A 23,000-nucleotide genomic window follows, 5' to 3' on the forward strand; every position below is an offset into this window, starting at 1 on the left:
ATATATATATACATCTCCACTCTTTTTTCGATTCTTTTCCTATATAGGTCATTACAGAGTACTGAGTAGAGTTCCCTGTCCTACACAGTAGATCCTTATTAGTTATCCATTTTATATATAGTAGTTTGTATATGTCAATCCCAATCTCCTAATTTATCCTTCTCCCCTTTTCCAGTTATTTTAAATTCTTGATCTGATGATTCCAAAACTTCTTCTCTATCTAAGTCTGGTACTGATGCTTTTGGTCTTTTCAGACTATTTTTTTTGCCTTTATCATGCCTTGTAATTTTTGGTTGAAAGCCACACATTGTGTATTGGGTGAAAGGAACTGAGGTAAATAGGCCTTTCATCTGAGGTTTTACACTATCTGGCTATTAGTTAGGGTATGCTTACTGCTGTAGCTTTAGGTGTCAGAGACAAAAATTTCCTCTAGTGTCTATTTTTGTCTCCTTGGATGTTTTGGGCTTCCCTAGAGACTCCTTCTTAAATTGGTTCTGAGGCTTCCAGTTCTTCTATCTGTAATCCCCTGTTATTATACTGCAGCCTTATTCATGTGATGATGAGGTGTGAGGGAAGGGGAAGCATCTTATAGTCCTATAATTAGGTCTCATTTTTTTCGTGTGCTTGTCCCCCGTGCTGTGACCTTCACACATTTTATAGATTTTTTTTTCCTTTGATAAGACAGGAAAAACTAAATGGCTCTGGAGTTGGGTATTTCTCTTCCTCCATGTGGAAGGCTAGTGAGGGTTGGATTTGGGTATTTTCCTCTCCCCACATGGAAGTCTAGGGGAGATTGGAGTTGAGTATTTCTCTTCCTCAAAGTTGACTGGGCTCTTGTAAAACCCAAGCTGTATGGTTAGGTAATATTGTTTCCCTTGAGGACAGCCTTTTGTTAAGGAGAACAGAATGCTCTGGGCATATTTCAAAATGATTACTTTTCCTTCTCCCCCTGCTAAAAATCTGAAAGAATTTTTCACCGCTCAGGAAAGTGTGGAGGTTCCTCTAAGGCGCCCTGGAGTTTGTTTTTTTTTTTTTTTTTTTTTTTTTTTTTTTTTTTTGGGTGTGGGGCCCCTCCCTTTTCAAAAGCCCGCATCCCCTACATCGGCAGGCGGACCCCCAACCACTGCGCCACCAGGGAAGCCCCGCCCTGGAGTTTTTAACTCTTAAGTTTAGCTGCACTGAGCCTCTTGCAGTTCATCATTTATAGTTTGTGTTCTGTTGGTACTGGCTTCAGTGGCAATGTTCAGCTCCTGGGCTTCTGTTCTTGGTAAGCTGTGATTCTCTATATTAATGGGGCAGCAGATAGTGATGTGGCCTTAATTCTTTGATGGATCTAAGAAGAATTGTTGATTTTAAGTTATTCAGCTTTTTTTCTTGGGAGGATGGTAGTGATAACACCTAGCTCTTTATGTGTCAGACTGGTGCTATTGATTTTTATAAATTGATCTTGTGTCTGGTAACTTTACAGAGCTCTCTTACTAGTTTTAATTATTTGTTAATTCTGTTGGATTTTATATGTCACCTGAAAGTAATTACAGTTTTGTATCTTTCTTCCCAACTATTGTATCTTCTATTTTTTCTTTTAACTGCATAGGAATCTTACTTTTCTCAGTGACTGTTAAAGCTTTGTAAATCATTTCTCAGTACAGTGGCCAAGTAGATAGAATAAATTATTCCTTGACCCTTTGAGACTTTCATAATCAACAGTAAATTTTTATGATTTATAGACTCTTAAGTGATTTGTTTTCCTCAGAATTTAGAATTCTTCCTCTTTTGTGTCTAATTTCTCATCCCTACTTGAAGATTTAATGCCCTCTTTTAAATTTTTTTAAAGATTAAAAAAATCTTAAGATTTAAGATTAAAAAAATCTTAAAGATTTAAAGATTAAGATTGGACATTACAGGTTTCATTTTTAATGAATAATGGTGGTTGAATTATAATTTTATATGTGTATTGAAATGACAATATAGTTTCCCTTTTTAATCTATTAATGTGGTAAATTACATTGATTTTCTAATATTAAACCATCTTTGGATTCCTAGGATAAATTCAACTTGGTCATAAATTCAACTTGGTTATTATTTTTTATATATTCTTCTGGATTTGGTTTGCTAATGTCTTATAATTTTTTCCAACTTTTCCAGATGTATCATATAACTTCCTCCTTTCAGACATTCAAAGAGTTTTTGAAATATTCCTGCCTGTAAACAAAGTATTTTCCTCTAATATATCTGTTACTCTGTCTCTCTGTCTCTTTCTCCCTCAGAAAAAAATCACACTATTGCTATATTCATAGCTTAATTTACATTTTATTAGGTAGTTTATAAGTTCTATTGACATGATACAGTTAATTTCCTGAAATGCTATGTGTTGTTTCAGATCACTATTATTAAGTGGTTAGTTTTCATTATATCAAATCCTTACAATACCATGTGCACATGATATCTTGTGGATATTTTTTGATGTAATTGGTCAAATTTGAATTTCTTTGATGGTATGAAAATTTTCATTAGTTTGTTTTCATGAATATTTATTGAATATCTAGTATGTGTCAAGTACTATTCTATATGCTGAGGATACAGCAGTCAAAAAAAGATCCCTGCCTTGATGGAGCATCTTGGTGATATTCTTAGGACCTAATAATAATGGTCTCAGAATATAAATGGGACTTTAGTGATGTTTCACAATTCATACAAAAAAAATTATTCTTGTTGTCTAATGGTCATTTCATGCCTAGGGTCAAAGCTTTGATAGACCACTTTGTTTTTTTTTTTAACATCTTTATTGGAGTATAATAGCTTTACAATGTTGTGTTAGTTTCTGCTGTATAACAAAGTGAATCACCTATATGCATATGTATATCCCCATATCCCCTCCCTCTTGCGTCTCCCTCCCACCCTTTTTATCCCACCCCTCTAGGTCGCAAAGCAACGAGCTGATCTCCCTGTGCTATGCAGCTGCTTCCCATTAGCTATCTATTATACACTTGTCACGTCAATGTTACCCTCTCACTTCGTCCCAGCTTACCCTTCCCCCTCCCCATGTGATAGACCACTTTTAATCAATGATAAAAAACAAATTTGACCTCCTTACTGCTTTGGACCATATTTCATTGAAAAATTATACTCTTTTTGATTATAGTTTATATTAACATGAATTATTCATTCATAATAAAAATGAAACCTAAATAATTCTACCATAAAATTTTTTCTATTGTGGATTCATAAATATTTTTCAAATGGCTTGGATGAATTTTGATTTTGTTAATATACAATACCAAATGAATTTTTAGCACACTTTGAAAATGTTTCTTAAAAAGCCCGCAGGTAGGGAGTTCCCTAGTGGTTTAGTGGTTAGGATTCAGCTCTCTGGCGTGGCCGGGGTTCAATCCCTGTTTGGGGAAATAAGATCCCACAAGCCGCAAGGTGCGGCCAAAAAAAAAAAAAAAAAAGCCAGCAAGTAAAATCTGTATTTTATTTTATATTGAGTTAATAAATGGAATTTTTAAAAGATAGGAAATGGTATATTCATTTTGCTTACATTGAGACTAATTAGAACTATTAAACTCAAGTACTTAGGAAATTTACTACTTTTGTACATTCACTTGTATATTTCAAAGGGCTTTATAATAGACAATGAATATACCAAATTAAATTCTAAATAAACGTTTACCAAATATGTATAACATTGAATTTCAGTTCTGATACAATTCCTAGTTTAAAATACAGATAAAATCATAATACAAAATAATGTACAAACTAATACAAAAATTGCCAAGCTGATTGCAGAAATTTTGGTACCCAGAGCAGGGACACTATCTTCTGACAGAGGAATAAGCTTGGCTATTTGTGCAACATTAGAAACCTCTGAGGTGATATTGGCTTCATTGATGATTTGGACTGCAATATAGGTAACATTTTCTATTTTAAAAGGTTCTGACTTAAATTCAAAATTTTCTATTGAGCTGGCCTCCTTAGGTATTAGACTAGAAGTATTCACTAAAGTAGCATTGTCAAAATCTTCTCGGAGATCCAGGAAACTCTTACTTATTCTTATAATGTACCTATTGGCTGGAAAACAAACAGATATTTCATGTATGTTAGAATCACTAGGATACCTTATTGCTACCACATTGCCTTGCATTTAGGGACCTATCAGAAATGCACACTGGGTTTTTTGTCTGGTTATTCCATATTCTTTATTTTAAGAAAAAATATGGGAACAGTTTTTTATCTAGTTATCTAATCACAAAGAATTAATTCAAAATTGTATAGGACAAAAAATGGAATCTAGATTTCTTTTTAGAAATAGAAATATGAAGAACTGAGTCCACTTTTAATTTAGAACAAGGAACACAGTAATGTTTGAGTATAGTAAAGATATTCAGTACTCTATACCTGTATTATTTCTCATTAAGCTGAGAGAGAGAGTAATGGGACGGGTGAGGAAGAGAGCAGATAAGTAGAGTGGGAGCCAGGGATAAGGATAAAGAGCAAAGGGAGGCAGAGAGCCTGGAATGTGTACCAATTAAACATGTTTAGGAGCTAGGCAGACTTTGATTAGCACCTTAGTTCTACTATTTTCTGGCTGTAACAAAGAAAAATTTATTTACCCCTTCTTACCTTTAGTTTTCTTATCTGTAAAATAGAGAATCGGTCATTCAGTTCATTCAACAAATATCTACGGAATGCTAGTGATGAGAATTATATGTGATAATGCATGAAAAGTATTTAGCACAATGAGAGTTAATAAATGTTTGAAATATTAGCTATTTTTACTGTTACTTTATCAAGAAAGGAAAGAAAGATGCTGACAAATGTTTCATTTCAAAATGGTTTTAGAAATCTACAAGGGCCATCGATATAGAAATATAGTCTCACATTATGAAATGCCATGAACAATAAAACATCAGATGTCATTTTTGAAGTGAAGACTTTATTTTTTTCATGAAGTGTTGAAGATGTTTTAAGCATGTGGTGAATAACTTCAATTTAGTGTTTTTTGTTTTAAATTCAGGCCCTGTGCCTTAAAATTCTAGTCTTTCAATAAATAGGCCTTATTGATCTGACCTATTCCCCTACTCTTTACATCCTCTCTGCATTCCATTTACATCGATCTATCTATCTATCCATCCATCACTTACTTTAATTCAAATATTTCATTGTGAAATTTTGCTTTCTTGACTTTGATCATATTATTTAGTTCCTTTTTTCCCTGTCATGACTCCCTGGAATGTGCCTCCCTCTCCCTATCTATGCAAATTGTGCTCATTCTTCAAGGTCCAACAGGAGGTCCAGTTTCTTCATGAAGTCCTGGTCATGTATTTCATCCCCTTATGACTCTCTTCCATGAACTCTTATTGCATGGAAAGGAGTTTTCCAGTTTTATAGAGGTTCAGTTTATCTTTTCAATTTGAACATATTATTCTTGAGAGCAAAAGTATGTTTTTGTATGAACTAGAGTATTCTTTTTGTATGAACTAGAGTATCTGATACTGTGTTGGGCATGTATTTGACCTCCTTAATTACTTCTAGGCCCCAACAGACACATGAAAAGATGCTCAACATCACCAATCATCAGGGAAATGCAAATCAAAACTACCTTGCACCTGTCAGAATGTATTTTATCAAAAAGACAACAAATAACAAGTGTTGGTGAGAATGTGAAGAAAAGGGAATCATCTTGCACTGTTGGTGGGAATGTTGGTTGGTGCAGCCACTATGGAACATGGTATGGAGGTTACTAAAAGAATTAAAAATAGAACTACCATACAATCCAGCAATTCTACTTCTGGGTATTTTTCTGAAGAAAACAAAAACTCTGATTCAAAATGATATATGCACTTCTGTGTTCATTGCAGCATTATTTTCAATAGCCAAGATATGGAACAACCTAAGTGTCCATTGATAGATGAATGGTTAAAGAAGATGTGGTATATATACACAATGGAATATTACTCTGCCATAAAAAATAATGAAGTCTTGCCTTTTGTGACAACATGGATGGACCTAGAGGGTATTATGCTAAGTGAATTATGTCAGACAGAAAAGGACAAATACCACATGATTTCACTTATATGTGGAATCTAAAAAACAAAACAAACGAACAAACATAACAAAACAGAAATAGACTCATAGATACAGAGAACAAATAAGTATTTGCCAAAGGGGAGGGGAGTGGGGGGAATGAGTTAAATAGGTGAGGGAGATTAAGAGGTACAAACTTTAAAAAAATAGATTAGTCATGGGGATGAAATGTACAGCATGGGGAATATAGTCAGTAATACTATAGTAATTTAGTATGGTGACAGATGGTAACTAGACGTAAAGTGATGATCATTTTGTATTGTATAGATATATCAAATCACTATGTTATGCACCTGGAACTAACATAGTGTTGTAGGTCAATTATACCTTAATAAAAATATTGTTGAACAACAATAGAGATATTCAGTTGATGCCCAAAATGACAAAATTAGAGGATCATAAAATATTAGAATTACATCTACTTGTTTTAGTAATTCTAGGTCATCTAGTCTGATTTGCATATTTGACAGGTATGGAAATTGGGTCCCAGAAAATTTAAGGTTTTTATTCAAAAATATATAGATATTTATTTTTTGAGATACTTCTACTACCTCCTTTTGCAATGCCTAAGGGTAAAATTTGATAGCAACTGCAGTATCTTCCTATTTGTCACAAGGAAAGAGGACCATCAGATCCCACCTATTTGAGGCATTTGAGGTTAAACACAGTGAAGTTTTTTTTGTTTTTTCTCTCCCAATGTACATATGAAATACTTTCTTCCTTCTTTTAGTTCCTATAATCAGCATAAGGGACATTTATTATGAAGCCAATCATGAACTGAAGACTTGGTCTTAACTGAATTCAATTCAGAATTAAACATTTGGTCAGATAATTTCATTTATGGCTTTTTCAGTGGAAGTTTCTTTTTAATTTCACCGTATTTTTAAGGGTCATAATGTATTTCAGAGCTGTCATGATAAGAATCTCAATATTGAAGTACAAAGAGCACTTCATGGGTATTTTATGTTTCCTTTGGCTTTAGAATGATTTTTTTTCGTTGTGTAATAATGATAAAAAGAAATATAGCTACATGGGAAATGAAAGGTTAAAAAGCATCATTTCTTTTCAGAGCATATAGTAAAGGGTTTATTATAACCCAGGAGAAATAGCATTGAAAGTGGCTTTTCAGCACTGACAACCTCTGAGATATGTGTCTATTGATATGCATATTGCTTTCATTTTACCACCTTAAAGGGAAAAAAGCAAGATTGGCTTTACCCCATAAGAATCTACTAGTTTAGGGCTTCCCTGGTGGTACAGTAGTTAAGAATCCACCTGCCAATGCAGGGGACATGGGTTCGAGGCCGGGTCCAGGAAGATCCCACATGCCGTGAAGCAACTAAGCCTGTGAGCCACAACTACTAAGCCTGCTCTCTAGAGCCCCGAGCCACAACTACTGAGCCCACGTGTTGCAACGCTGAAGCCTGCGTGCCTAGAGCCTGTGCTCCACAACAAGAGAAGCCACTGCAATGAGAAGCCCGCTCACCACAATGACGAGTAGCCCCCACTCGCCGCAACTAGAGAAACTAGCGTGCAGCAACGAAGACCCAATGTAGCCAAAAATGAATTAAAAAAAAAAAACCAAAAGAATCTACTAGTCTAGCACAATACTGGAATATGGTACGCATTCAATTAATACTAATTTAATTTAGTTAAATTTAAAGCAAAGCTGAAAGTGATTTAAGCTTACTGGAATGATGGCAATTTATTCTAAGGAACTTGGAATGAATGAGATATTTTGGCCTTGAACTCTAATTCAAACTCCACAGCCAAATCTCTGCATGAGATCCTCTCTGTCTCTGGGAAATCTTCATTTAACTTGGCTAACTTCTCTCATTCTTCAAGCCTTAGGTCAGGGATAGTCTTCCCTGAAAAGCCTTTTAAGATATACCTTGTGATCTTAACCCTCAAGCAGAAGTGGCCGTCCAATGGCATATCTCATCATATTCTGTAAAATTATCTGTTTATTTGCATGAAGTATCTTCTGCACTCAACTAACTGTTGAGAGTAAGGATTATTTCTTAAGAACCTAATAGCCTTAGAGGAAAACATAGGAAGAACACTCTTTGACATAAATCACAGCAAGATCTTTTTTGATCCACCTCCTAGAGTAATGAAAATAAAAACAAAAATAAACAAATGGGACCTAATGAAACTTAAAAGCTTTTGCAAAGCAAACTACAGTCAAGATGAAAAGACAACCCTCAGAATAGGAGAAAATATTTGCAAACAAATCCATGGACAAAGGATTAATCTCCAAAATATATAAACAGCTCATGCAGCTCAATATTAAAAAAACAAACAACTCAATCCTAAAATGGGCAGAAGACCTAAATAGACATTTCTCCAAAGAAGACATACAGATGGCCAACAAGCACATGAAAAGCTGCTCAACATCACTAATTATTAGAGAAATGCAAATCAAAACTACAATGAGGTATCACCTCACACCAGTTAGAATGGGCATCATCAGAAAATCTACAAGCAACAAATGCTGGAGAGGGTGTGGAGAAAAGGGAACCCTCCCTTCTTGCACTGTTGGTGGGAATGTAAATTGATACAGCCACTACGGAGCACAGTATGGAGGTTCCTTAAAAAACTAAAAATAGAATTACCATATGACCCAGCAATCTCACTACTGGGTGTAAACCCAGAGAAAACTATAATTCAAAAAGACACATGCATCCCAATGTTCATTGCAGCACTATTTACAATAGCCTGGTCATGGAAGCAACATAAATGCCCATCGACAGACGAATGGATAAAGAGGATGTGGTACATATATACAATGGAATGTTACTCAGCCATAAAAAGGAACACAACTGGGTCATTTGTAGAGATGTGGATGGATCTAGAGACTGTCATACAGAATGAAGTAAGTCAGAAAGAGAAAAACAAATATCGTATATTAACGCATATATGTGGAATCTAGAAAAATGGTACAGATGAACCAGTTTGCAGAGCAGAAATACAGACACAGATGTAGAGCACAAACGTATGGACACCAAGGGGGGAAAGCAGCGGGGTGGTGGTGGTGGTGGTGTGATGAATTGGGTGATTGGGATTGACATGTATACCCTGATGTGTATAAAATTGATGACTAATAAGAGCCTGCTATATAAAAAAAAAAAGATTTGTGCACTCAACTAAGTGCAAGTTTTATCATTTTTAAAAATTTTAAATTTAATTTATTTTTTATACAAAACTTTTTATATTTATTTTCACTTTGGATGATCTGTCCATTGGTGTAAGTGAGGTGTTAAAGTCCCCCACTATTTTTGTGTTACTGTCGATTTCCTCTTTTAGACCTGTTAGCAGTTGCCTTATGTATTGAGGTGCTGCTATGTTGGGTGCATATATATCTATAATTGTTATATCTTCTTCTTGGATTGATACCTTGATCATTATGTAGTGTCCTTCCTTGTCTCTTGTAACATTCTTTATCTTAAAGTCTATTTTATCTGATGTGAGTATTGGTAGTCCAGCTTTCTTTTGATTTTCCTTACATGGGATATCTTTTTCCATCCCCTGACTTTCAGTCTGTATGTGTCCCTAGGTCTAAAGTGGGGTCTCTTGTAGACAGCATATATATGGGTCTTGTTTTTGTATCCATTCAGCAAGCCTGTGTCCTTTGAGTGGAGCATTTAATCCATTCACGTTTAAGGTAATTATCGATATGTATGTTCCTATTACCATTTTCTTAATTGTTTTGGGTTTGTTTTTGTAGGTCCTTTTCTTCTCTTGTGTTTCCCACTTAGAGAAGTTCCTTTTGCATTTGTTCTAGAGCTGGTTTAGTGGTGCTGAATTCTCTTAGCTTTTGCTTGTTTGTAAAGCTTTTTATTTCTCCATCGAATCTGAATGAGATCCTTGCCAGGTAGAGTAATCTTGGTTGTAGGTTTTTCCCTTTCATCACTTTAAGTATATCATGCCACTCCCTTCTGGATTGTAGAGTTTCTGCTGAGAAATCAGCTGTTGACCTTATGGGAGTTCCCTTGTATGTTATTTGTCATTTTCCCCTTGCTGCTTTCAATAATTTTTCTTTGTCTTTAAGTTTTGCCAGTTTGAGTACTATGTGTCTCAGTGTGTTTCTCCTTGGGTTTATCCTGCCTGGGACTCTCTGCGCTTCCTGGACTTGGGTGGCTATTTCCTTTCCCATGTTAGGGAAGTTTTCGACTATAATCTCTTCAAATATTTTCCGGGTCCTTTCTCTGTCTCTTCTCTTTCTGGGACCCCTATAATGCGAATGTTGTTGCGTTTCATGTTGTCCTGGAGGTCTCTTAGGCTGTCTTCATTTTTTTTCATTCGTTTTTCTTTATTGTGTTCCACAGCAGTGAATTCCACCATTCTGTCTTCCAGGTCACTTATCCATTCTTCTGCCTCAGTTATTCTGCTATTGGTTCTTTCTAGTGTAGTTTTCATTTCAGTTATTGTATTGTTCATCTCTGTTAAATTCTTCTAGGTCTTTGTTAAACATTTCTTGCATCTTCTCGATCTTTGCCTCCATTCTTTTTCCAAGGTCCTGGATCATCTTCACTATCATTATTCTGAATTCTTTTTCTGGAAGGTTGCCTATGTCCACTTCATTTGGTTGTTTTTCTGGGGTTTTATCTTGTTCCTTCATCTGGTACATAGCCCTCTGCCTTTTCATCTTGTCTGACTTTCTGTGAATGTGGCTTTTGTTCCACAGGTGGCAGTATTGTGGTATTTCTTGCTTCTGCTGTTTTCCCTCTGAGTGCACAAATCTTAAAAAAAAAAAAAAAAAAGAACCTAATAGTATTTGAAAATTCAACAAAAGGTCAATCAATGAATGAAATTGTGCAAGTACAGAAATACTTAGAAAAAGTTTTCCCTGTTAGGGAGAAAGGGATGCAACAGAAAGCTCTTAAGTCAGTCTTCTCCAAGTAATTTCTAAGATGGTTCATACTGTGAGAGGCAGTTTGGCACAACAGAATCTGACGAGAGTGAGTTAGACTTATAATTTATTTAATGTGAAGTACTTTGGTCCAGTTCATTATCTCTTGAAGCTTAAGTTTTCACATATGAAAATAGGTGGCCCATAGTAGACAATCTATACATATTATATATAAATAAGACATTAGAAAATTTTTAGCAAATGAAAACCAGTGGGATTTCTTTTAGTATATGATATTTTTAAATGTAATATGAAACTTACCGTTTTCTTTATCTAGGACATTGCTAGGGGCTGTCCATGAAAGTTGAATAAGATCTTTAAACTTAGCCTCAAGGTCTGTAATTTTAGCGGGTGGGAACATGTGAAGGTGATTACCAGGAGGAGGAGCTCCTGATACAGTAAACGACACTCTAGAGGTTAGTCTGCTAAAGTCCATTTCAGCTTTTGCCACGTCACCTTTGACTCCAGGTCTGGGCCGGTTCTGTATAATTTTACCTACCAAAAAAGCAATTTTGTAACTTTTCATATTGTGATACCTATTCTTTATTTCATAATCTCATTTGCAGCTGTAGAGGGTTAATATTGATTGATAGCAGCCATTGAAAAAGTAACAGCTTTTAGTGAAAAAAAAGCTTGTTTTACTGGTGTCATTTAAAGATTGATGAGGAGGGACTTCCCTGGTGGTCCAGTGGGTAAGAATCCGCCTCCAAAGTAGGGGACATGGGTGTGATCCCTGGTTTGGGAACTAATATTCCACATGCTGTGGGGCGACTAAGTCTACGCGCTCAAGAGCCCTTGTGCCACAACTAGAGAGCCCACTCACTGCTGCTACTGAGCCCACAGGGTCTAACTAGAGAGGAGCTTGTGCCCCAAAACGAAGAGCCTGCGCTGCAACGAAGAGCCCGCGTGCCACAACAAAAGATCCCACATGCTGCAAATGAAGATCCTGCAACTATGACCCAATGCAGCCAAATAAATATTTAAAAAATAAATAAATAAAATTGATTAGGAGACGTGCAATGTTAGTACTATCTTTTAACCTATCCATCTTTACTTCTTGACTGTAAATTCTTCAAGGACAAGGATAGCAACTTATTTATCTCTGTAGCTCCAGCATCTAGCAAAATGTTTGCCACCTAGGAGGTGCTGAGTAACTTTTTTTTCTCCTCAATGTAAATGAACCGAAGGAGATGTAAACAAAACATATTGGAAGCATAGTCCTATGCTAGGTCTGTTAACATAAATATGGTTTTGAAACATAAAGGTGATTATATAACTAGGTTTTCCATAGTACATTATAATTTAAATGCTTGCCACATATAATTTACCTAAATAAATGACACATTTCTATTTTAATGCCACTTACCATTTTCAACATAGCATGGTATGTACAGAGCTTTGTTCTGTTGTTGTCTTAAACTTAGCCTAGCCGTGTTGTTTCTTTCCTGGGCATGTCCTTTTAAACTGTATCTACCACTTCCGTGATAATCTGTAAAATATCTTGAGTAGATGCCATCATTCTTGACAGTATCAGTACCTTGATATTGAAATGTAATATTAGACATACAACAAAGTAAAAATGACAATATCAACTTCATGAGCACTAGTGATGGAAGCTATTTTGGGTAATAGTATAGCACAATTTTTTAAGCACATGAACCCTAGAATCAAACTACTTGGGTTCAAAGCCTGGCTTGGCCACTTGCCAAACTTTGACTTTGGAAAAGTCTAATTCATGGTAAGCATTCAATTAATATTAGCTATTATTATTTCATAAGAGACTCCTAACAAAATAAGGAAAATATAACTAAACCTCAGAAAGCATATGCAAAACACCGACACTAATGAAAATAGAGAAAAACTGTACTCTTGTTACATGGGAAAGGCAAAATTGTTCATAAAATTTAAAGAAGATAAATGTGCTCATGTTTATGCCTAGACAAGATAACTAATTGAAAAGTTAAAAAGTTTTAAAAACATTAAAATTAAATTCACTTAATATATGTTTCATTAGCATATATAGGAAATATTGACTTCTAAGTCATGTGATTATAGTAGGATTTTAAGTTCAGTGGAAGTTGACGCAGATTCTTATGACCTGCACCGTTGTCCCATAGCTCTAATGTTACTTGATGTCCATCTTCGGTTTCTATAATGGCTGTTACATTGATTCCCAGTACAGGCAAAAACCCTTGACTGACTTGTGCATAAACAATCAGTGGGTTAGGGTAATGGGCTGTAGTTTGACTTGTGACCTGTTTCAATTACTGGGAGTGTAGTAGGACTTCTTGCTCGAGTAGTCACTGTCACCATTTGCATTTGAGGGCTGGCATGATTATTTAGAAGGCTGTAAGTCCAAGTACCTGTCTGAAAATTTTAAAAATAGCTATTTGAGAGCTTTTGTAATATCTTCCTACTCCTGTATATGATGTTATCTTCATTTTTTCCTCAAAATTGGTTGATAAAGCATGAAGATTTAAAAAATATTCTTACTTCTGCAATACTTGGTATTCGAAGACAAGCAGATCGAATATTTAGCTTATCTTCTTTGAAATCTGAGGTTTTATATTTCTTTCCTTGTGGACCTTGGAGAAGAATTTCTGGCTTTTGTATTGTCCATGTGACAACAAAGAAAGTGGCATTTCCAATTGTACTGTCCATAGGCACTGTACCATTTATCCATTTCCTTCCTGTAATTGTCAAGGCTTTGCTTTCCAACTGTTACATAAATAAAAACAACAAACATGTGAAACTGATTTGTTATTACAGTTAGTAACATTTCAAAGTTTAGTCCAGAGTAATTCTAAATATACTTTTAAGATTTCAATTAAAATAACTAAGAATTACTTTGAAGAATTTTGCAAATAAAAGCATTTATACTGATAAAAAATAGAAAAATCAAAAGAAAAAGTGACTATAAGTATCACAAAAAGCAAATTCAATAAGGATGTTACACCTGAAATGTTTTCAGGCAGAATAGTTATTTATTAGAGAAAGAAGTTACTATTTAGGATAATAAAAAGTTCTTACAAGTGTAAAAAGGCAAAGAATTTTTTTAAAGATACTGACCTGAATAGCCTGCTGAGTGATGCTGCCACTTCTAGATGAAATTCTACTGAAAACATTAGTAAGGCCATTTATGTCTTTATTGGCATAAAAATGATGTCCTCCTAAAATGGAATTTTATTTACCTTTATAATACTAATTTTATTCTTTAAATTTTTATTGGAGTATAGTTGATTCACAATGTTGTGTTAGTCTCAGGTATACAGCAAAGTGAATCAGTTATACATATACATATATCCAATCTTTTTTAGATTCTCTTTCCTGTTGAGTAGAGTCCCCTGTGCTAAACAGTAGGTCCTTATTAGTTATCTATTTTATATATAGTAGTGTGTATATGTCAGTCCCAGTCTCCCAATTTATCCCTCCCACTGCTTTTGCCCCTGGTAACCGTAAGTTTGTTTTCTACATCTGTGACTCCTTCTGTTTTGTAAATAAGTTTATTTGTACCATGTTTTTAGATTCCACTTATAAGCGATATTTTGTCTTTCTCTGTCTGACTTGCTTCACTCAGTATGACAACCTCTAGGTCCATCCTTGTTGCTGCAAATGGCATTATTTTGTTCTTTTTTATGGCTGAGTAATAATCCATATAATACTAATTTTAAATGGGAAAATCATGTTTGTTATTATACTCTTATCAATATATTATAAAATACATTAAAATTTTTCTTTTTTAAACTTACAGAAGATGAATTTCCCAGACCTTAGGAACTTTTAATATATCAGTATCCTAGATGTAATCCTACAATAACTAAACCTTGCTCAAAATATGTTAGAACAAAGAAAAAAACTAGCCAAATATTATTTTTATATCAATCATTAGATTTAAGTGCTTTCCACATTAGTAAAGCTGATCTAATCACCAAATAACATTATGAAAATTAAAGACAATTTTTAAACTAGCTGCTTATTTTCTATTTATATCTAAGATATACCAAAACAATTAGAGAGTGACAGTTTAGAATAAAGTAAAAATTGATTAAGTGCAGAAAATAAGTGATACAGGAGTTAATGAAGAGGGAGATAACTTAGGTGTCAGGAGCTGAAAGAATGGATTTCAGAGAGCAAGGCCCAGTAATCAGGTCTCTAACTCTAGCCTTGGGCAAATCATTTCTATTCTCTAGGTTTACATTTCTTCCTCAGTGAAATAGGGCTATCTGAATCTCTACTTTAACATTGAGCAGGACAGATGCTGAGCTAGAATTTTGGAACTGCAGTTGAATGTCATTAGTAACCATGGAGAAAGAAGTTTCATTTTGGTGGTATTGGTAGAAAGTGGTGAGAAATGAATGAAGACAGAAAATGTTGACTAATATTAGAAAAAGTTAATATAGGTAGAAATGGAGAGAAGTGGGGGTGGGGAGAGGAAATATATTAATTTGAAGGACAAGGACAAGGAAAGGACAAAGATTAATTTTTTAGGATAGGAAAATTTTGAGCAGTTTGTAGTTTAAGGGGAAAGAGCCCCTTGAAAAAGTGTTTTCTATTCAAACTCTATTCCGAAGGTTTACTTGTCATATCTGACAGTGTCTCCAGTTCTTTGGCAGCAGAAGGTCCCAGAGCAATGGTGTGGATGATCGCACCACTTTGTTTTACCTCCTCAAAGCATAAGTTTATTTCATTATCTTCCCTATCAGTTAGTAATATGATTTCAGAACCAGAAGTGCTTTGGTTACTGTAGATAACTACCTGATAGTAAAAAACCAGATTATTAATTATAGAATATAATATCTAAATAAATTAAACTAAGAATAAATCTGTTCTTTAGTCTTGGAGAAGTCTTTAGGTCTATGCATCAGAAACTTTGCAAAAGGAAACTTTGTATTGTCATTCCAGGTTTTGTTGGTTTGGAAATGAGTGTAATGTAGAACGGTCTTGTAGGTTTCCAAAGGCAGAATGTTAACAGTGCTTTCACATATACTTAAGCTACCCAAGAGAGAAAGAATAAAACACTGAGAACAATGTCTAACCCATAGTAAGTACTCAATGAATGTTAGCTATTTTTATTATCCCAGGAGATACTTGGGGTAGAGGCAAATGACCCAGGCAGTTTGGAAGTTTGCACACTAGACAACATTTGTAAAGCCGTGACTGAAGGCAGGTGTTCAAAGTTAAATGATGTGACGTGCCTTTTAACGCATTTTAATTGCTAATTGAAGAATCTCAGGATTTCCTGGAAAAAACATTGACCTGTCATGAAGAAAGAAGTTCCTGAATTTATCAAGTATTATAATTTTGGGGGTATTTTCCTGATTTTTACCAAAAGTAGTGACTAAGACAATTTACTCAAACAAATTGAGAGTAAATTCTAGCTCCGCCATTTGCTAAATAGAATAGCTAGTGTTTAGTTTCTCTATCATTCATATATATGAATATATATTTATAATAGAGTTCTATAAATAGCTCACTGTAATGATTACCTTTTTGAATTTTGGAGTAAGAAAGAACAGATTTACCAATTACTGACTCTATGATCTTGAGAAAGATATTTAATTACTCTGAACCTCAGTTTCTTTATGTGTAAAATGGGCATAAAAATAGTGCCTGACTAAAACATTAATGGTAATGATAAAGTAAGATCATGAATGTAAAGCATTTAACGTAGGCACTAATGCAGTATATGCTCAATAAATTTCAGATATTATTATGATTCTGTAAGTAAAAGCTTATACGTTGATATGGTTTCTTTACATGAGTAACAGAGGTTTTTTATATGTTTGAATGTAATTTGATATAATCTCTTCAGTAATAGACTCTGTGGTCAAAATGTCATAGATATATATCAAGACATATTAAGAAAAACATGTATGAACCAACATGTGCAAACATTATAACATATTCCCAAGATATAGTACTGTCATATTTTAGAAGTGAATAGACATATATGAGAATTATGATTTTTATAATAATAGCAATCCTTTCTTGAGCACTTGTTTATCTTTTTTATTGAATTATAGTTGATTTACAATGTTAAAAGTTTACAAAGTTTCAGGTGTACAACATAGTAATTTACTCTTTTTATGAATTATACTCTATTTAAAGTTATTACAAAATAATGGCTATATTTCCCAGTGCTATACAATATATCCTTGTTGCTTACTTATTTTATATGTAGTAGTTTTATCTCTTAATACCATACCCTAATCTTGCACCTTTCTCTTTCCTCTCCCCACTGGTAACCACTAGATTGTTCTCTATATCTGTGAGTCTGTTTCTGTTTTGTTCTATACATCCGTTTGTGTTATTTTCTAGATTCTACATATAATTGATAACAGTTTTTGTCTTTCTCTGTCTGACTTATTTTCCTAAGCATCATACCCTCTAGGTCCATCCACATTGTTGCAAATGGAAGAATTCCATTCTTTCTTATGGCTGAGTAATATTGCATTGTATATATGTATTATATATATATATACATACACCCTACATCTTCTTTATTCATTCATCTCTTGATGAACACTTGGATTGCTTCCATATCATGGCTATTGTAAATGATGCTGCTATGAACATTAGGGGAGGCTTATTTATCTGACATAGTTCCTATTAAATGAGATAGGTTCTGTTATTTTCCACATTCATTAATTGAGGAAACTGAGACTTTCTTAGTTGAGTAACTCACCCACAGTCATTTAGCTAGGGCATAATAGAACCAGAATTCCAGGTTTGTCTGAATCTAGAGCTTGTGTGTTTTCTTAAAGCAATATGATTTACAGGAAACAGATATCATGAGGAAAGCTAAGAGACGATATTAACTAGTGGCCAAAATAAGAGTAACAGTCTCCACTTTGTAGCTGAGGCAATGAGAGGGTCAGTGAAAGGAAACGGTTTTCCTTTCACTGAAAAAGAATATAAATAGGCTTAAATAGAGGCTGTCTTAGGTCGGAAGAAATTCAGATGAGTACTGAAGGTGTTTTAATATAGTTCACAATTTTTATTTCATTAAACTTCTATGTATCTGTCTTGAGTTTGGTACTATACTTGAGGAACTACCTCTATCTTTGTGATTTTTAAATGTCAATTTAACTTGATGAACTGGGGTTTTCTTTATCCGTAATATAAAAATATTTGTAATCTCCCTCTTCCACAGTCCCCTTAACAGCATTATTTTCTCCTCATAGAAATTCAGACTATGGGAGTGATAAAGAAATGAGGAGCTCCTAACTAAGTAATGATGATTATGTGCACACGGGATTTTTCTTCCCTTTAACCACTCCTCAGCGCAACTCAGTTCCTCAGGAGCATGTGGGTGAAATAACCACACTCAGAGAGGATCCAGCTATGAACAATAGACAACAGAAGGTCTTTAAAAATTATTTAAGTGAGGGACCTCTAAGCTCATGACCCTTGTTCCAAGAGAGCTGGACAAAATTAAAAGCAATGATAAATGGCAAGTGATATTTAGAAAAGCATTCTTATCTTACCTGGAATTCTGCTTTGAGTCCCCTGCAAACTGAAGTTCCACCATCAGCTTGAGGCAGATTTCGGTAAACATTATCATCAGTTTTTTTGTTTTTTTTGTTTTTGTTTTTTTTTGGTATGCGGGCCTCTCACTGTTGTGGCCTCTCCCGTTGCGGAGCACAGGCTCCGGACACACAGGCTCAGCGGCCATGGCTAATGGGCCCAGCAGCTCCGCGGCATGTGGGATCTTCCCACACCGGGACACGAACCCGTGTCGCCTGCATCGGCAGGCGGACTCTCAACCGCTGCGCCACCAGGGAAGCCCATCATCAGTTATTTTTGTTAGATGATTTTGGATTTCAGCAACACTGTCAAATGTAACCATCCCAACCAAGGATCCCTTTTTGATAACTTGGATCAAGTGTAGTTCTGCTGCTTGATTCATTCGAAAGAGACAGTCTTCCTGTAAGAAAAAGATGTCTGAACAATTCCTGAGTTTCCTCCAATCTTGACAGATTGGTGAAACACAAAGTTCATGGGCCAGAGATCATAATAATAATTGATTACTGTATTTTAGAGTTTAACTTCTTCATTATATTAAAAAGAAATAATATTAAAGAAAAACTTTAAAAATCAGTCATATTATACTTGGAAAAGCCTTAAAATTTTATACCTTCTTCTTTAACAGTAAGGAAATAATTTAAAAATGCACACAAAAATGTTTGTTGCAACATAATTTTTGATAACAAGTTGAAAGTCACCAAAATGTCCAGTAATGGGGTTTTTTTGACTAAATTATAATATGTGCATACCATATGACCAATAAAAATTGTGTCATGGAATCGTTTTTTTTCCTTGGGGAGTGTTTAAGGTATAGTAAGTAAAAAAAAATTCATATTATAAAACATTATATAAGATATAATCACATTTCTGAGGAGGAAAAACAAAATACATGAACAGAAAAAAGATAGGAATGACATATGCTCCGTAGAATTATGGATGATTTTTGTCTTTTCTTTTTGTTCAGTTATGTTATTTCTAGTTTGTTAGAACTAAAAGTTAAAGAAAAAACATCATCCGTAATCCAATAACCTTAATATAACAATTATTTTTATTTTAGTATATTATCTTCTAGTGCTTGTCCATGTAAAATCACTGTACTAAAATTTATTAGAATAATAAAAATATTTTTTAGTTAGCTTAGTAGAACTAAACCTAAGATTAAACTATATTTCTATTAGCTTAAATACCTAATTTAGGAGAGCTAACAAATAAACGTCTTACTGAATTCATGCTTCCAGATTTATCAAGTAACGAACAGACTACCCGCTGTTTGGACTTGAGTAACGAAAATGTAGGATGAGTCGGTAGATTCATTTCTCTCATGGGAGATATATTCTGAAAGTCATCAGAGTCCATGATTACATCCCACGTGGTTCTGCCATTGCACATTTTGTTTTGTAGGTTTGGAGCTTCTGTATCGTGTGTTTTTTCTGTACAAAATTCAGTCACCTGGGAAAAATCAGTTGAAAGACAGTAGTACGGTAACTGATGAGGCATTACCTTCCTTTCCAAATATACAGTTGGCTGCCTTGTACATCCTCCACAGATTTTATCTCCTGACAATTAAAAATTATTTCATAATCTAACATTCTCACATCCATTTTGCATACTTGAATGGAGAAAAAGCAAATTAAAACCATCAATATACACTGGAAATTTATTTGGTAATTCTTTTAGGTATAGATAGATCATAGCACTGGGGGATGATGGCGGCTGACGCAACTGCTTAAGCTAACTTCTTACTTTCCCTTCTAGACTCTTGGGGGACTCAAGCCTTGAAATAAGTTTAATGGAAAAAGGGACAGGATTTGCAGTAATTTCTAGCTTCCCCCTAAAAGTGGAGTAAAGAAAATGGCCTTCTTTAATTGCCTAAGTATTTTCTATCTCTTTATAGTTTATTGAAAAACTTGAGAACAGATATTCTAACAATCTCAAATATAATTGGCTCTGGTGAACTTAGACATAAATAAAATAATACTCCCGAAAAAGTAATGAAAATGTGGGAAGAAAATGAGGAAATGTGATTGCTTCTCTTTGAGTTGCAAATGGTGAGTTGTATCCAGTAATTCTGCCAAATGATATTTCATTACTATAGAATCTATGAAAATCCTCCAAGTTTTGAAACCTAGTAACTTGGAAAAACACTAGCATAAACTAGTAGCATTCAGGAAAGAATTCATCTTGCAGTAAAGCCTCAGCTTTATAAATATCATTTTGTTTTTTTAAGTGACCTCCTCATATAAATCTCCTGCTGTAAGCTCAGATTTAGAACTAAATTATTAAACCTGAATACCTTTTATTCAAGTTTTAAGAGTTTGTTTTCCTTCTGTTAAGTTTCTGATCTACATTTTTCAGAAGGGGTTATATTGGATGGGAGAAAAATATAGTTTTCAGTCAAAGCAGTGATTTATAATCAACTTGATGATATGAAATGCCTACCAAATGTGGTTCCTCTTGCTACTGTCACTGCCTTTATTCAGGGCCTTCAGGTCTCTTATCTGCCTATTGCCATGGCCCTCCAACTGGTCTCCCTGCCTCCACTATCTCACTTCCTTTTGTTTTTCACAGTCAGTAGAATTATCATCCTGAAAGGATAAGCTGGTTACATCACTAGACTGAAGTTGATAAAATAAAATCCAAACACCTTAGTTTTGTAGGTTACAATTTTGTGTTTCAATTTCATTTCTTGCTTCTTCCTCACCATGTATGCTTTGCTTATAGAACATTGAACTTTTTCCTGTCCTTAGAGTATGCCAGAAACTTTCACAAGGCTCTCTCTAATACAAATGGAAAAGGAAATTTGTGCAAATTAGAAAAAGGTGCCCTTTTCTCAAGTTCTTTTATTGCTGTCTACCTGAAAAGTGTTCTAATAAATATGAAAATCTTTAGTGACCATGATGCAAGTAATTTGGGCAGTGCTCAACTTGTACAGTCATGTGTGGCATCCTGTATTTTTCTTATTTTTTAAAATCTTTTTTCTTTCTTTCTTTTTACATCTTTAGTGGAGTATAATTACTTTACAATGTTGTGTTAGTTTCTGCTGTATAACAAAGTGAATCAGCTATATGTATACATATTATCCCATTATCCCTTCCCTCTCATCCCTGTATTTTTCCATCTTTGTTTCTGTAAACCTGTTTCTTTGCCTAGAATACCCTTCCCCTTCCTGCTTTAGCAAGTTCATACTAATTTTATTTCCAAATCCCAGCTCAAAACTCATCTCATTAGACACAATTTTCTGACTTTCAATTGGAGACATTTGCTGTACTCTCATGGCACTTAGTTTCTACTTCTTCCTACTTTGTATTCATATTTATTTTTCTTTTATCTCTACTTCTCTCACTAAATTGAGTTCTTCAAGAACAGTTATTTTAAATTATTTCTATATTTTTTCAGTTCCTAACATGGACATGAAGTGGGAATAATGAATTTTAAAGAAAGAAAATCATGGACTTGAATATTCATTATTTCAGATATTTCTCTTGAGTCTGAGCTTATGCCCTGGGTACAGATGCTATGCAATATATTTAGTCTATGTTACGATAATTAGAAGGTTGTGTTATTATGGACAAGATATATGGTTAAAGTACAGTATTTATCTCTGAGCCATATCTTATATAATTAGTTGCCCTCCATATTTCAGTTACATGATTTTCTTTCATTTTTATTTATTTTTCAGGTAGGCAGCATGAGTTATCTCCTCATAGTCAAATGCTTTTGGAATTTATAGTTTGGTACAGACAGTATATATTCCAATTATCCTCTTGCGTCACATGATCTGATATCTATTTGGATGCTGAACTTTGGCTGCCTTTGTGGATCCAGATTCAGCAGGTTAAAGTGAAACTTCTAGATTCATGTTTCAGATATTCCCAGGAGGGAGTTTTATTAGGCTGGAAAACAATTTCTACTTAAATATCTCACTGGATTCATTTAGGAGTTTTAGAAAAAAATATCGAGTCTATATTTTTACTCAGGTCCTTCATCATTAATGCCCTAGACTCCAAAACAATTTTAAATCTTATTGGAAATAATAGGCCTTTCCAAACCTCTACCCATAGAAGTCTATGTTGCTAGTAATTTGGTATACGAAAATTTGCTTCTTTCAAATGTTAGTTTACTATCTAGAGATAGTATACTTTATTTTGATTTGTTGTTTTTGATAACTTTCATATGTTTCATATTTTAAAGTATTTTTTACATGTTTCGAAACTTTCATTAGGTAGCTATAATATGTTTGCATTAATTAAGGCTGGATTTATCCAGGGAGAGAGACAATTCCCTATTATCCAAATATTTTATAAATTAAAAAAATTAAAAATTTTAAGTTTATGTTATACTTACCTTGTGCTAAGCACTGTGATCGTACTTTATTTATATTAGCTCTTATAAAACTAACAGCAATAACACTGTAAAGTGAGTTTTATAATTCCTGTTTAAAAGACCAGAGAATTAAATCTCAGATTTAGCAGTT

The 23,000-nt window shown here is 34.2% G+C and overlaps 1 protein-coding gene across 1 annotated transcript in view; it reads right to left on the reverse strand.

The window, feature by feature from the left end:
* The window catches only part of LOC112415094 (calcium-activated chloride channel regulator 1-like), a 38,459-nt gene that overhangs the window by 9,530 nt on the left and 5,929 nt on the right, over positions 1-23,000 (reverse strand). Inside the window, 11 exon segments of the mRNA XM_024767882.1 lie at positions 3,767-4,071; positions 11,261-11,494; positions 12,366-12,536; positions 13,098-13,249; positions 13,251-13,366; positions 13,493-13,717; positions 14,069-14,169; positions 15,577-15,754; positions 18,487-18,563; positions 18,782-18,926; positions 19,748-19,975. Of these exon segments, the coding sequence (XP_024623650.1) occupies positions 3,767-4,071; positions 11,261-11,494; positions 12,366-12,536; positions 13,098-13,249; positions 13,251-13,366; positions 13,493-13,717; positions 14,069-14,169; positions 15,577-15,754; positions 18,487-18,563; positions 18,782-18,926; positions 19,748-19,975 (1,932 nt within the window).

Source organism: Neophocaena asiaeorientalis, unplaced genomic scaffold (assembly GCF_003031525.2).
Source record: "Neophocaena asiaeorientalis asiaeorientalis breed wild unplaced genomic scaffold, Neophocaena_asiaeorientalis_V1.1 scaffold546, whole genome shotgun sequence".
Lineage (NCBI taxonomy): Eukaryota > Metazoa > Chordata > Mammalia > Artiodactyla > Phocoenidae > Neophocaena > Neophocaena asiaeorientalis.